Genomic DNA, 16,122 nt, shown 5'->3' with positions numbered 1-16,122 from the left:
CTTTTAAAATGGCGCCCCGGTGGGGGGGAAACGTGGCGGGAAGAGTCGGGGCACCCTCCCCCACCCTCAAAGGGATGCCCCCTGCCTTCGAATCACCTCCCGCCAGTTCCGTGCACATCCCTAAAGGGAGCCGCTCTTTTCCCTTGGGGAACATCATGGCCCCTCTCCTAGAGTGGGCACACGGACGTGGGGCCCCAGGTCCATGCCTAGCGGTGCCCCTCCAGTCACTGGCATCTCCAGGTAGGGAGGGCTGAAAGCGACTCCTGCCTGAGGCCCTGGAGAGCCACGTCCCGTCAGTTGCCACCAAACCCACCACCCACAACAGTGCAGCTCCTCTGTTGTCCTTCCCTCAGTTTGTGTTCAGCAAAATGCTGCCAGCAAAACTCTGGCTGCCCTGTGGGGCAGAGACAGCTGTCCAGTGGCTGGCTGGGCTCTGCCTCAGGAGTGCGGCTGTGTCCCTGGAAGAGCGAACTCATGGGGAAGGGGGGGGCGGGCGTCTGCCTGGCAGAGACTCCACATGTGATATCCCTTGACTCCTGGAGCAGGTCACAAGGATCTGCGAGTCCAGGCTAGTTAACGTCTTCATTATATTTCGTAACTTCTCTCTCCCCAACTCCTTTTCAAATGCAGGCTCTTACTCCTTTGGTAAACTAAGCCACCTTTGGATTTCGTGATGGCAGATCTGTATTTAGCCTCACCCCCAATTCCCCACAGCCTAGCTGTCTGGGCACCCTGTTGTAAAAAGGGGCTAGCCAGCCTTTCTCTGCCAGGAGGCCTGTTACATCAGTATGGCCAATGCTGAGCTAAGTGGACGCAAAGCCTCACTCCGTAGGAGGCAGCAGCAGCTTCCTATGTTCCTCAGCTCTGAAGCATTCCAGACAGCAGGTGGCCTTCTGGGCCACACTTCCACGCCAGGCCTGGCTGGAGCTGCTGGCGGGACCCACATGAAGCCCAGAGGAGCAGTCTAGTCCAGTGTTTCTCAAACTTTTTGGAGTCAAGGACCGCTAAATTCTTCGTGCAGAGTTTCAAGGACCGCTACATTCTTCATGCGCAGTTTCCCGGACCAGCAGTTAGTAAAGGGGTTTCAAGTCTATCTATCTATCTATCTATCTATCTATCTATCTATCTATCTATCTATCTATCTATCTATCTCTCAGACTTCTATACTGCCCAAAACTTGCATCTCTGGGCAGTTTAGAATGAAAATAATATAAGCATTAAAATAATTAAATTTGGAATCTTTTGCAAACATGGAATATTAGGGGTTCTTAACCTTGGGTCCCTCAGTTAAACTCCTATAACCCCCAACAACAATGGCATTTGGCCATTATGGCTGGGGATTATGGGAGTAGAAGTCCACCAACGTCTGGGTACCCAAGGTTGAGAACCCCTGAATCTAAAAGCCTGGGTGAACACATTTGTCTCCAGTATGTCTGGAGTGGAGGTGCTTGTGATTACTCAATGGAGAGGGGATGTTGGGCCATTAGAAAAATTCAAAAGCTACATGGGGCCAATGAAAACAACATACAAGCAAGCCCCACTGATGCAAGAGGGAAACAGCGTCCCCTCTCAAGGCACCTCGACCACAACAGGCAGCTGGGTTTCAATCAACCAACCTTTGGCTGCAAACAATGAGCGTGCAAGAACCAGCAGCCCTTCAAGTGGCGCCCACTGCCATACTTTTTCCTCCATGCCCCTGCACCGCATACAATTTGAAGCTGTAAAGATAGGGAATAAGATAGCTGTAGGAAGATCTCAGCAGCACGTGGAAGCAAGGCACAAGAAGGGTCCCATGCCTCCGTGATACTCTTCCTCTTCCGTGCCATGTGCAAAATTGAGGAAGTGAGTGCCTTGATTTCAGTTGAGGGGGGGTTGACTCCCAGTCAGGGACCGGCACTCAACCCTTCGGGGACCGGCAGCGGTCCAGGGACCGGTGGTTGAGAAACACTGGTCTAGTCTGTGTGTCCTAGAGGAAGCCAACCCTCAGGCCAAACAGGATCAAAAGAGGTAGTGGGGTGAACGAAACCAGGGCATCCCTAGAGGTCTAAACCAAGGAAGCCCCATCTCATCACATCACAGTCCTACCCGCTTTGGTCCAAGCAGCAACTGCTCCCTGGCGATAGCAGGCTTGGGGGGAAAGGAGAGCGAGGCTCAGATTCCTGCCTCCTTTGGATCGGGATGCTAGAGAAGAGCTTATTTCCCCTTTGTTACTCAAATTTCCTGGGAGGTGCGAGTGTTTTTATACATATTACTGTCATGCGGATGTAAGCTCTGATATTACAAAAATTGTAGCAACATTTTTTTGTATTGCCATTAGTTTAAGGTCTCAATTAAGTGCTTAACTGTGGGAGCTATTTATGCTTTTTAAACTAATTTTTTATGAATGACTGTATTTTGATTTATTGTGTTCTAGAATTGTTGCATTGGATATGTTTGTTATTTCTATTTCTGCTGGCCAATGGCTGTAATAAAATTGATGATGATTCCTGTGTCTCGGCAGGGTCCACTGGACCTGGCAGGCTCCAGCCCCAATCCTGTGCACGCTTCCCTGGGAGTGCCTGCCTTGCATGCCATGGCCCTCACTTCCCGGTAGGCATGCCTTGGAGCCCTCGCCTTGGGGCAAAGGGTGAAGGGCCGTTGGTGCCATGGCCATGGGAAGGCCCCCTGGCTGCAAGCATTGGCTCACTCTCACTGGGTGTGTGTTTAACACTACGATACTGTCCTGGTGCATCCCTGCTCTGGCTGTTTTGATCTTGTTAACTGTCTTGAGTGTTTTAGAGTTGCTGAAACACTCCCCAGTTGCAGGGGAGTAGCAGCAGGAGGGAGGGCATGCCCTCAACTCCTGCCTGTGAGCTTCTCATGGGCATCTGGTGGGCCACTGTGTGAAACAGGAGGCTGGACTAGATGATGGGCCTCCTTGGGCGTGATCCAGCAGGGCTGTTCTTATGTTCTTAGATAGGAGGAGGGGATACAGACATTTTGCATGAAAATCTAGCCTGGTTCATCATTGTGGTAGGTAGGAACACACACACACACCCCGCCGAAGAATCTCATCCAGTCAACTGAGAAGGCTGGAGGTGTACACAGACCTAACCGGACCTGACCTGCCCCACTCCAAGAGGGACCAGACAAAAGGCTCTGACTGCCCAGCTGCCTGGGAGCAGAAGTGGAGCACCCTCAAGCGCCAGCAGCACCCTCTTGGCAGGCCTGCCCACTGACGGCACCAGGGAGCATGGTCCTTCCCAGCGCTTTCCTAGGAGAGCCCCGCACCCCGTGGCCATCCTGGAAGGGGCCATGGACACCTCCCAGGAGGGCCCTGGGGCTCAGATCCATTCTCAGCCCCCGAATGGTGGACCCTCCATCAAGGGCCAGGCCAGGCTGGGCAAAGGGGAAGGCCTCTCACACAATGGCTCTCAGGCAGAGGGACTTTGCCAAAGTGGCCCCCGCTTGGAAAACTGGAAAGGTCCCTGGCCTAGACCAGAACATGATCCGGGGACTGCTACTCTCCCTTTGCGCCCCCCCCCCGGGCTCTGTGTGTGTGTGTGTGTGTGTTGGGGATGCTGGCACGGGCCAGAGCTCCTGGCACTGAGGGGCCCCCAGAAGGGAAGCAGCAGCACAAGGGCCCTGTGGACTGGAGAGGGAGGGGGGATGGAGCTCCTGCCCTGCCTGAGGCAAGGCCCCCCAGGACCCGGGATGGCCCCCCTGCTGGCAGCCCAGTCCCGCCAGCCAGGGGTCCTGGCCACAGCACTGGGAAGAGGGGCTGCTCTCTGCTCCCCGAGTCTGAGCATGTAGAAGGGACCGGCAGAGCCCCCCCCCCGCCATCACTGCCTGACTCACACGGTGATGCTTCGGTCCGGGCACTGGTCCCCAAAGGTGCCGCCTTGCTCTTTGAAGGTGATGAGGTTCCAGACAGCCACCACTGTGTCCTCAGGGATGCGGAAGTGGAAGAGCTCGATGCTGGTGAAGGAGCGGAAGGGGTTCAGCTTGCGGGGGGTCCGGGTGAAATAGTCCGTGACAAAGAGCCCACCTGCGGGGGGGGGAGAGTGAGGAGGAGGGGAGGTCAGGATGAGCCAGGCTTCCTACCCCCTGCGCAGTCCACGCAGGCGCTGAACCCCAAACACCCCCAAACTCCCACCCCCAGGAACCAGCCCATGCCCCCCAGGAACGAGGCCTAGAGGCCATCTGGGGCGGAGGAAGGCTTGCTACCCGCTCTTTATTTCAAAGGACAGTTCTTTAGGGAGCAGTAAGATGGACCTGCTCTTTATCCACTTAAGACAGAACGCAGTTGGTTCAGTATCTTTCCAGCCCTCTCAGGTAGGCCAGTCACTGACTGCAGTGCACACACCCGGAAGAGGCTGGCTTCACGTTGCAGGCCTCCTGAAGGCAGAATCCTCCTTCTTCAGCCCGGCAGGCTGGAGAGCAGATTGCCCTCTGGCACTACAACTCCCAAAAGTCCAGCTTTGCCCCTGCAGGCAGATGGGAGGCGGCTGAGCCTTGTGTGGAGGCAGCAGAGAGCAGCCAGGCCTGTGAAGGCAAATGGCGGCCCCTTCCCCAAAAGTCTCGCCCTGGAGTTGAGCAGCAGAACTGTCTGTCATCTTCTTCCACCCAACCTCCAGCAAAAAGGGTAAAGTAAAGTGTGCCGACTCCTGGCGACCACAGAACCCTGTGGTTGTCTTTGGTAGGAGGTGCTTAGCATGGCCTCCTGCCGCAAGTCTGAGATGATGCCTTTCAGCACCTTCCTATATCACTGCTGCCCGATAGAGGTGGGAACATCCCAGCAGGGATTCAAACCGTCAACCTCTTGCTCCCTAGGCAAGTTACTTCCCTGCTGGGCCAGTTGGTGGCCATAGCAAAAAATGTAGGAGAATGCAAAAATATCGTGAAGAATTGGGGAAGCAGTTCCGTTAGTTGCCTAAAGTGCATGATAACGCTTTGAAAGCTTGAGTGCTAATGTTTAGTTCTGCACAGTGGAGCATGTGAGGTGAGACCGCAGGCAGCTGGAGAAGGTCACGTTTGCAACATTCAAACGAGGGGCCAAAATCGAGTCATAGCCAAGTGTCTAACTAATGAAAGTTCATCAGAAGCCAATAAGGCATCTTTTTATCATCTCTTGTTGTTTTGCCAGTTTTTATTTATTTATTTTTACATTTAGATCCCGCTCTTCCTCCAAGGAGCCCAGAGCGATGTATTACATACTTAGGTTTCTCTTCACAACAACCCTGTGAAGTAGGCTAGGCTGAGAGAGACGTGACTGGCCCAGAGTCACCCAGCAAGCATCATGGCTGAATGGGGATTGGAACTCGGGTCTCCCCAGCCCTAGTCCAGCACTCTAACCATGACACCATGCTGGCTCCCGTGGAAGCAATATGAGGGGCTCTCTCCGGTGACAAAGCTACTCTCACTTCATATGAAAAATGTTAAGAACACTAGTCTTTCTTCTGTGCTGCTAATACGTGTATATTGCTGAGCCTGGATGGTTGCATCCAGCTTTTTTGCTTTATTTATTCATTAAAACTTTTGTGTCCCACCTTTCTAGCAAGCTAGAACATAGGAAGCTGCCTTAAACTGAGTCAGACCCTGGGTCCATCTAGCGCAGTATTGTCTTCACAGACTGGCAGCGGCTTCTCCAAGGCTGCAGGCAGGAGTCTCTCTCAGCCCCATCTAGAGATGCTGCCAGGGAACCTTCTGCATGCAAGCAGGCAGGTGATCTTCCCAGTGCAGCCCCATCTCCGAAGGGGTATCTCTTCCAGGGCTCCCATGTAGTCTGCCATTCAAATGCAAAGCAGGGCAGACCATGCTTGCTACCACAAGACCAGCTCGCCTCCCAAGCTATTCAAGGCAGCTTACAATACCAAAATTGTACAAACATGAAGTAACCAAAAATACTGCAAGAAGTCACCAAAAAAACTCATGGAGAAGATGAGATTTACTCTACAGGCAAAAGGCATGTTAAATTAAAGTTGCTATCTGTTTTAAATGGGTTGAAATGGTGCTGTTACCAGCTATGTCGTTTTCTTGTAATGCTGCTTTTCAAAATTGCTGTTGCTTATTATGGGGAGAGCATTCAGACAAAGTTACGCAAGAGAAGCACCACTGAAATCACAGAGAGTTTTCTTTACAACCCATAAATTTCAATGTTACTCATTTGTGGCTAAGTCTGAATGCTACCCATGAGTTCTGAGAAAAGCAGGATATAAATGTATTAGATAGATTTAATACATCAATACATTACGCTACCAATAAATTATTGTTCATGTTCTGATGGACACACATCATGTCATCGTATGACGGTCTTCTAGTGGGGCTGTTCTCACATGCCGCCCAACCCCAGCGAGGGACGCCCAGGCTGGCTTGGACTGCGCATGAGAACCCCCACGACTGGGCCCGATCCCAGCAGCTGGGCAGTGCCACCTCGCCCAGCTTTGAGGCCCGGCTGTGAGCTGAGGTTAAGGGGGCCTTCGCTCCCTCAACCCCGGCCGGCTCCCTGCTCATGGGCAAGCACGGTCTGCCTTCCAGCCTGGCTGCAGCTAGAGACAGGCACCAAGAGCGCCCTCAGGAGATTCCCCCAGTGCATTGTGGGATCGTCCCAACCTCTGGAGCTTCACACTGCACCACGCAGCACTGCTGGCCTGTGCTCCCAGGAGCATGAAATCCCTCATGGCGGGGGGGGAGGTGAGTTCAAGCAGCCTCCCCACCCACCAGCTGCCTGGTGGGTGGGCAGCAGGAGGCAACCCTTGTGAGAGGCGGGCAGGGCAGAGCAGTGGAGAGCCCTGGGAGCCGGAGAGATCCCCTCTGCCAGCCCTGCCCTGCCGCCCCCCAGCACGGCCCCCTCTCGCCCTTCCAGGCCTGGCCCTTTGGTGCGAGGGAGCCCCCCACTCGGGGGCCCAGTCCCCGCCTCCTCCCGCTGGCCTCTCTCCTGATCTCCCTCCCTGCAGAGGCTGGTGGGGCCCCACTCCTCCCGCTGCCCCAGGGGAGGCCGAGCACTGCCCCAGCCCCACCTCCGCAGCCTTCTCTGGGAAGTGCCGCCCACCCCCTCGGTGCTGCCCCAGGCTCCCCTCCTGCTCCTGCCTCGGCCCCCTTTCCTAGCGGGAGGGCAGCAGGACCCAGCCTCCTCCGGCTTCTCTCCACTGGCAGCAGGCAGGGAGGAGTGGGGGTGCTCTTGAGAGGCTCCTCCCCCCCCCCGCACAGGAAATGAGGCCCTCCCTGGCCTGCTCTCCAGCTGGCAGAGGGAGTGGACTGTATTCTGTGTATATGTGGGCGGGGGGCACATTCAGAAGGGATAGCCCCCCCACCTGCAGTTGGAAGTGGGACGGTCCACTCCGCCATGCCAGGACCCTCCCTGCCCCCACTGCAGAGGGCCGCCTGGGTAATGTTGGCCTCTGGACCAAAGCACATGGGGTTCTTGAGGGCACAAAGTCAGCAACGGAACTCATAGGCATGTAAGAATATACAACAGGTACATGTTTGCAAATAAATATGCATGAGCAAAAACCTTTCCTCACGCAACTTAACCCATTCCCACCCACCCCCCATTCCTTCCCCCATCCTCCTTCTGTCTCTGAAGCAGAGCTCAGGTCACAGCCACACTCGGCCACCTGGTGCAGCAGCACAGTTGACCCTCACACACCCCAGGACAGACTAAAGAGCGGGGGGGGGTCGGGGGGAGGCCCTGGACTTCAGCCCAAAGTCCAGGGGCAAGAGCACCAGGGGAGCTCCTTCCGGCTGGCCGGAACCTGCCCTGCCATGAAGCAGAGCAAGATGGGGCACTCCAGGCAGAAGATGGGGGGGGGCTTCCCCCTTCCTCATGAGTAAATGCGCTCACTTCCTCCTGTCCTGAAGTGTGCCCTGAGAGAGAACTAAGTGGAAATCCTGAATTCCACATTGCTCCCCTAAGAGGGGAGGATAGAAGGGAGAGAGAATTATCAGGAAACCAAGGAAAGCGGAGAGATTTGGACAAAGGAAGCGATATTTTCCAAAGAAAAGGCAGGCGCTGTGGGTTGGAGACGGCGTTCCAGGGCATCGACCTTTTGCATCGACTATCCTAATGACCACGAGGGTCACTGGGAGCAGAGGCAGCGAGGGAGGGTCTCCTTACCTGTCCCTGCTGGCCTCTGCTCTCTGACCCCTGCCTTGACTCCTGCTCAGGTACTTACTTCCTGTAGTGAGTCAGTCCTCTTCCTTCCCTCCTAGAGAGAAGATGGAAACCTCTCTCTCTCTCCCTACATTACAGGTGAAACTCAGAAAATTAGAATATCGTGCAAAAGTCCATTAATTTCAGTCATGCAAATTAAAAGGTGAACCTGATATATGAGACAGACGCATTACATGCAAAGCGAGATAAGTCAAGCCTCAATTTGTTATCATTGTGATGATCATGGCGTACAGCTCATGAAAACCCCAAATCCACAATCTCAGAAAATTAGAATATTACATGGAACCAAGAAGACAAGGATTGAAGAATAGAACAATATCGGACCTCTGAAAAGTATACAGTGTACTGTGCTTGATTGGCCAGCAAACTCGCCTGACCTGACCCCATAGAGAATCTATGGGGCATTGCCAAGAGAAGGATGAGAGACATGAGACTAAACAATGCAGAAGAGCTGAAGGCCGCTAATGAAGCATCCTGGTCTTCCATAACACCTCAGCAGTGCCACAGGCTGATAGCATCCATGCCACGCCGCATTGAGGCAGTAATTGCTGCAAAAGGGGCCCAAACCAAGTACAGAATACATATGCATGCTTATACTTTTCAGAGGTCTGATATTGTTCTATTCTTCAATCCTTATCTTCTTGGTTCCATGTAATATTCTAATTTTCTGGGATTGTGGATTTGGGGTTTTCATGAGCTGTACGCCATGATCATCACAATGATAACAAATTAAGGCTTGACTTATCTCGCTTTGCATGTAATGCGTCTGTCTCATATACCAGTTTCACCTTTTAATTTGCATTACTGAAATTAATGGACTTTTGCACGATATTCTAATTTTCCGAGTTTCACCTGTAGGTAGCTGATAGACAGGACAGGTCTTTCCTATCTCAGATGTATGTCACCAATAAATACTTAGTAGAGATGGCAATGGTCCACCCCTCCTTTATTCTGCCATAGACAACCAAAGGGTACTGTGCTTGTCCACGGCACAACTTGACTTGACTTTACGTAGTTTGACAGGAATCTCCCTGGGTCTTCTCTTGATAGCTGCAACTACTAAGCTCTGCAACTGCTCTGTAGCTGGAGTGGGCAGCTTCTTGAGTGCTCTGCTTATTTACTGGGGGATAAAAATCTCAGCCCTCCAAACTATGGAAGGTGACAGCCAGGGAGGGAGAGAGAGAGGGAGGGGGCATCTGGTTCTCCTCTGCAGGCAGCAACATGCTCAGGCCAGCCCGGGATTCCCTCAGTGGCTGAGGCTGAAGGGGCAGTGGGGCGTGTGTGTGTGTGTGTGTGTGCTGACCTTCATCTGTGCCTGTGGGTCACCCCCCCCCTTCCTGAAGTGTTTGCTCTGGCCGGCGGTTTCTGGGGGGCCATCGTGTTCTTCTCCCGCTTGCAGCCCACGGAGGACTGCCGGCCTGAGGGTGGTCCATGTGGGAGGCTGGTGGGAGGGCAGCCTGGCTTGTCCTGGGGGAGGAGCGGGGAGGAATTCAGTGCCCCCCCCCGTGGTTCTGCACCCCCCATTCTCTGTCTCTGCTTGCTCAGATCAGGTCGTAGGAGATATGGGGGGGCATGAGGAACAGCACAATTCCTCCCCGACTCCCCTCCCCCCCCACTTTATCCATAAAAAGGGACTCTGCTCAAAGGCCAGGGGGCGGCTGGGCCCCCTCCTGTAACCTGGGCTCCCCATGCAGGGGCTTGTTGCGGGGAGGAGGTGGGCACGGTTCCCCCCCCCAAAAAAACTGGTTATTGCCAGTTTGCAGCCCCTCACCTCACCTGGGCCAAGGAGGCAGTTTTCTTCCATGCCAGCCTCCCCACCCAGCCCTGCCCCCCACCCCAGGTGGGGCATGTGATTCTGCAGCACAGCCAGCATCTGGGCCCCCATCCTTGCTAATCCACACAGTAGATCCAGTGCAGGGGTTCCTTCCCAGCCTGGGGAGGGTCCTCCAGGGGCTGCTAAACTACAACTCCCATCATCCTCAGCCACAAGAAATATTCGCAGCAGCAGCAACAGCAGCACCGGCGAGTGGCCGAGGTGGGTGGGAGGGAGGGAGCCTGGACTGGGGGTCGTCCTGCTGCTCTGTCCCGGAACCGCCGCCGCCGGGAGGCCCCTTTCCTGCCCAGGCGGCCTCCTGCCCGCGCCCGCCTCCCTCGGCAAAGCAGGGCGGCCTTTGCCCGGCCGCACGATCTGACTCCTGTCCGCAGCGGCCGCCCGCAGGAAATTACAGTCCCAGCAGCAGCAGCAGCAGGTGGAGGGACGAGCCGAAGGGCACAGGCGGGGGAGGCTCGCCGCCTCCCGCTCCCCAGAGCGCAGCAACCCGTCCCGGTGGGTTCGGGGAGAGCAGGCGGCCGCAGCTGGCGAGGCGCGGGGGGTGGCCTGTGGGGCCGGTGGCCGGGCGGCAGCCTGGCGCGCGCGGGGCGGGGGGGGGGCGCTTTCTTGCCCGGAATGAAGCGGGATCTCTCTGGGTCTCTCCCTGGAGAGACAGCCCCCCGCCCCGCCCCTCGAGTAAGCAGAGTCTGGTCTAGCTGCCTGTGCAGATGCTTCGGCGGTGCGCGCGAGGCGGGGGGGGGGGTCCTCCTCCTCTCTGCCAGGAGCAGCTGCCCGCAATTGCCAGCACGCTGGCCGGGGAGCGAGAGGCTTGGCACACACCTGCAGCAGCAGCAGCCGCCGCCCCGGCCCAGGCGGGAGAGGCGTGGGCCGCGCCCCTGCTCCATCGCCGGGGTTCCCCAGGTGGCCCCTCTCCTCCTCCTCCCCCCGCCCCTCCGGTGGAGAGGCCTGCTCAGGGCCGGGCGATGGGAGTCCCCCTGGGACCCCCCGGGCCTCTGTCTGGACAGGCAGGTCTCTGGCGCTAGGAGACGACCACCCTCCACCCAGGCGGCTTCCCTGACTGGTGCTTCTTCTCAGGAATAAAGGAAGCTGCCTCCTACTGAGGCAAGCGACTGCTCCATCGAGCTCAGGACTGTCCACACTGACTGGCAGCAGCCGCTCTCTAGAGTTTCAGGCCTGGGAGAGAGCCGGGTGTGTGCTAGCAGGATTTGACCTGAGCGAGTCCTTTTGCATGCCAAGCAGAGGCCTTACTCCTGAGTAACATTACTTCCGCTGCTGCTTCCAACAAAGCTCTGGCCTGCTTGTCATGGGGTTGTTGTCTGGCGTTATATTGTAAGTCATAATGATTTCTTGGGAGTGTGAGAGGAGGAAAGATTTCCAGGTCTTTAGGCTCAGAACTGTAAGCCCCGCCGCCCCCGCCCCCATAACAGCGGCAGGGCGGGGAGGGCCAGCAATGCCCTGAAGCCAAGGACCTTGGAGAAGCCGCTGCCAGTCTGTGAAGACAATACGGAGCTCGATAGACTCATGGTCTGACTCGGTATATGGCAGCTGCCTATGTTCGTGGCGTGGCCCAGAAGGAACCTTCTTGCTAGATTCGCCCCCGCCCAGGTTTCCACGCGTCGATAACAATGGAGCGCCACGAGGTCATCACTGGAGATGGGGACATCAGCCCAGCTAGCTGAGCAGGGCCCGGGTGGGCAGAGGAGCCCAGAGGCGCCCCTCCCCGCATGGTTGCCCTTGGCTTGGCTTTGGAGCTGGCTTTCAGCCAAGGGCGCTTGTTGGCGGCGGGGCGGGGGCTGAGCTCCTCCCCGCCGCTTGTTGGAAAGGCGGCCGCTGGCAAAAGCTCCTCTCTCTGAATCCGAGAGCCAGTTGCTGGTGTGACCTGTTTGGGGCTGCAAAAGCCGCGGACAGCGTGTGAGTCGAGCGAGGTCTCCAGAGAGGGCAAAGAAGAGGCGATGATGCCTTCCGGAGGCGAAAGCCTGCAAGCAGCCGAGCTGGCTGGGAGGTCCCAGCAGGAACCCCTCGGGGTCTGGAGGCCCCCCTGCGCGGAGAAACAGCGGTGGGGAGGGGGACGGAGGCTTTCCAGGGAGAAGCTCCTACCCAGCAGCAGGCGGAGAACCGCCCGCCCACTCCGTGTGTGGTTTTGGAAGGGCACCCTCCGTGTAAACAGAGGGGGGCAGAGGAGCGGGCCGCTTGGCAGCGCATGTGGGGCTCCCGCGTTGGAACAAGGCCGACGCACCGCACAGGGCAGCCGGGGCTGTAAATCAAGGTAAGTGCTGTCAGCCTTCGCCATAAAATACTTTTGTGCAAGTTCAAGGGAGCACATAGAATATTCCACCCGCCATTTCCCTCCACATGAAAATGATCTCATTATTCTTGCTGGGAGCCATCAATTACGAGGTAATTAAATGTCCTGGGATGCTGGTGACAGCATCGTTACATCCACCCCCGGAGCTAGAATCAAGGCCGGCCGGCCCTTGGCTGCCCCGAGACAGACACCAGCAGGGCGCCGTCAGAGGAGGGCCCAGGCAAGAGGGGCTCCTGAGACGGGACGGTGCCGCGCCCCGCTGCGCCCGACCCTTGGCCACTGCTGCGGGCAGAGGAGGGAGGGTGGGTGGGGAAAGGGCCCGGGGAGAGGCGCGAAGGGTGCCGGCGGGGGGCTGGAGATTCCCCAAGGGGGAGCAGCGAGCCGGGCGCCCAGCCAGGGGGCCCCGAGGCTCCTTGCACCAGCAAAGGCAGGGGCCCCGTGGAGGGCAGGGGGTGGATTCAAGCAAAGGCAAGGGCAGCAGGGAGTGGACGAAGGAGAGGGGAGGAGGGAGACTCTCCGAGAGCAGCGGGAGGGCAGGGAAAGGGACGCCACACTTCCCCCCCCAAGCCCTCTTGCAGCCCCCCGTCTGGCCAGCCCCTCAGAGGGAAAGGGAGCTGGAGGCGCTGGAACGATCCCTTCTTGCCCCCCTCTTCCTGTGGTTTGTCACCCTGACCTCTGCTGACTCCCCTTCTGCTAGCTCCTCGGGGCAGGGGCCTAGGTTTCTTGCTAGTGTTTCCCTGTGAAGCACCATCTGCAAGAAGAAGAATTACTAATAACTGGGAGGGAAAGGCTTCAGCCCCCGTCTCTCGGAGCTGCCCTTTGCCTCCAGCTGCCGCCGCGGCCTTGAGCGCAGAGCAGCCGCTGAGCGAGTCCCCGCAGGGCTGCCGGCGGGGGCAGCACCCGAGAGGGCCCCCGGACAGTCCTAGGCCTCGCCTTACCCCCAGAACCCCTCCCTACTCAGAGGCAGGAAGAGGCCCGGATGCCCCCGCGCCTTGCAAAGCAGCTGCCCGCCCCCGCTCCCCAGGCTTCAGCACCTCGGCGAGGGACAGCTCCTGCAGGCCGCCCACGAGGCTTCCGAGCGCCTGCCAGGAGGGGCCATTCAGGCCCCGCTGCGAGCAAAGTGGGGCCAGCCGCCCAGCACCCGCCACGCGCGCGCGCTCCCCTGTCCCAGCTCCGGGCGGGCGGCGCTTGGCCCCCACCGTTGCGGGAGGGCAAGAGGAGCGCGCTCAGCACCACGCCGCCGCTGGACAGCTCCGGGCTTCGGGGTCTCTCGGCGAGAAGCGCCGCCGCCCGCCCCCCCCCCCCCCGCCCCCCGCCCGTGCCCGCCTGCCTCCCTCCCTGGGTGTGTGCGTGGGGGGAGCAGCACTCACCAGCCGGGCGTCCCAGGCTGAGCCAGGCGAGCAGCTGGAGCAGCAGCAGCTGAATCCTCCCAAGCCCCGCGCGGCGGCCCATGCTGCGCCCGGAGCCAAGCCCGTTCTCTGGCTGGCTGGCTGGCCCGGGCTGCCGCGCTCCCGCTCCGGCGGCGACGCACCACCACCACCGGCAGCAGCGGCGGCGGCGGCGGCCCAGCTGTCGTGACGTCAAGCCCAGCGGCCGCCTGGAGCCCCCGCGCCTTCCCCATTGGCCCAGCGCGCCAGCTTGCCTGGGGATGCCGCGGCCCATTGGCCCAGCGAGCTGCCGGTCACTCGCCCCCCACCCCGCACGCAGCTGCTGCCGCCGCCTGCCGGAGGCGAGACCGGCTGGCCGGCGGACCCGAGGAGGAAGCGGAGGAAGACCCTGCGGGCTGCCAGTGCTGGCAGAGCCCGGTTTCCCCAAGGCAGAGCTGGACGGACAGAGCAGGAGGGGAGCCTCAAAGGAGGAGCGGGCGGGCTAGCGGGAGACTCCCCCTCTCGAGGCCCTGGGAGCAGCCGGGCTCCGCTCTGGGCCTCCTCGGGGCGGGCGCCAGCAGTGCCTGCCTGCCTTCCCTCCCTTGAGAAGATTTCCAGTGGCAGCCGGGGAGGGCAAATGTCCCTAGGCCCCCCTGGGACTGCTCTTTGCCCGCCTCCTCAGCCTCTCTGGGGAAGGAGAAGCAGAAGGAGGGGGTCAGGGGCCAACCCTCCCTTTTCCTCCTAGGTCCCATCTCCAGCCTTGCCACGTTGGCATCCAGCCAGGGCCAGCCCTAGGGGCAAACTGTGTCTCGGGGAAGCCTTCGGCATTGGGTGCCCTTCTCCGTGGTTAGTTGACCAGCTGGGCACCTCTTCCAGGTAGGCACACTGGACAACCGCCCAGCTCACCCTCTCCTCAGGCCAGCCTGACTGCCCTAGACCCAGAGTTCATTGGCCTGTCCCAAGTTGTCAGCAAGGCCCGCAGCCGCCCGCTCAAGCATCCACCCAGAGATCAGATTCCACTCTGCTGCTTCTCTGCTGGCAGCCCATGATGAGCAACGTTCCTCGGGGTGAGTGACCCCTGAGGGGGGCATTGCCTCAGTTTGCTCCCTGTCACTTTGGGCCCCCAAAGCCAGCAGTGGAGAGCAGAGGGGTGTCTAGCAATGGCACTGTCCTCATGGCAGAGGCAAAGGCAGCCTGCCTGGGGATTTGCAGCACAGCAGGGAGTGAGAGTCCTGGGTTGCTGGACATGCCACTGACCTCAGAAGAGCACCTAGCAGGCTTTCTGGGGTTCCTCTGTGTGCTACCTTTTTGTCCACAGAAAATATCCCTCCATGACAGCAAAACAATCTACCTGTGTAGTGTACTGCAATTCACAGCATCTGCTTTCTCCTATCTGGGGATTAACTCCAGGGAAATCTTGGGATACCCTAGTGATCAGATCACCTAAGCCAGATGGGGTTCCTATGAAGGCCCCAGGTGCCACACAATGATATTCACCATCCACTGGTGGTGGTGGTGGAGGACACTGTTGAGCCTCCCTGGCTCATCGTCTTCAATTTGTCTTTCTTTTCTAGGAAAGGACAGCTAACTGGGCAAAGAGGCACCTTTTTCCGTGGCGATTCTCTTTATTTAGCAGGGGGAGAGTAACTGGCCCTATCCACACCCAGCACAGCATCCCTCCAGTGACTGTTGCTGGTGTCTAGCTTGTGTTTCTTTTTAGAATGTGAGCCCTTTGGGTACAGGGAGCCATCTTACTTATTTATTATTTCTCTGTGTAAACCACCCTGAGCCATTTTTGGAAGGGCGGTATAGAAATCAAATTAACAACAACAACAACAACAACAACTGATGCCCATCTATCCCATAACAACTGGTGTCAGCAAAAACATTCAGATATTTATTTTAAAAAGCAATGAGCATGTGGAGTACACAGTTAACAATCAATGGTGAGACACTTGGACAGGTTAGCATTAGAAGAGGCATTTTCCAAGGGGACTCACTATCCCCTCTGTTGTTTGTAATCACCATGACCCCACTTTCACAAATACTCAACAAAACAGGCCTCTGATACCAAACATCTAAAACATCAAGTAAAATCAACCATCTGCTGTACATGGACGATCTGAAGTTGTATGGAAAGTCCCAGTCAGAAATCGAATCACTGCTAAACACTGTCCGTATATTCAGTAGCGATATAGCAATGGAGTTTGGACTAGACAAGTGTGCTGCATTAATAATGAACAGAGGGAAAATAAGAAAAACAGAAGGAATAGAACTGCCCAATGGAAGCAAGATCAAGAACTTGGAAGAGAAAGAACATTACAAATACTTGGGCATTCTCCAGGCTGATAACATCGCACACACTGAAGTTAAAAGAAAAATGGGAAGTGAATACATCAGGAGAGTTAGAAAAATCCTCAAGTCCAAACTCAATGGCGGGAACACCATACAAGCCATAAACACCTGG

General features: G+C 57.2%; 1 protein-coding gene across 4 annotated transcripts in view; it reads right to left on the bottom strand.

Moving 5' to 3' along the window:
• The window catches only part of TMEM8B (transmembrane protein 8B), a 38,842-nt gene that overhangs the window by 17,100 nt on the left and 5,620 nt on the right, over window positions 1–16,122 (bottom strand). For 3 of the 4 annotated variants that reach the window (XM_053296674.1, XM_053296670.1, XM_053296673.1), the window contains exon 2: window positions 3,838–4,027. In XM_053296674.1, coding sequence (XP_053152649.1) covers window positions 3,838–4,027 — 190 coding nt within the window. Of the gene's footprint in view, window positions 1–3,837; window positions 4,028–13,658; window positions 14,029–16,122 lie in introns of those variants that run through there. The other variant, XM_053296671.1, reaches the window with a different exon arrangement.

This window comes from Hemicordylus capensis, chromosome 2, assembly GCF_027244095.1.
Source record: "Hemicordylus capensis ecotype Gifberg chromosome 2, rHemCap1.1.pri, whole genome shotgun sequence".
Taxonomy (NCBI): Eukaryota; Metazoa; Chordata; class Lepidosauria; order Squamata; family Cordylidae; genus Hemicordylus; species Hemicordylus capensis.
Note: the sequence above shows the minus strand (reverse complement) of the source record. Positions and strands in the feature narration are given on the sequence as shown.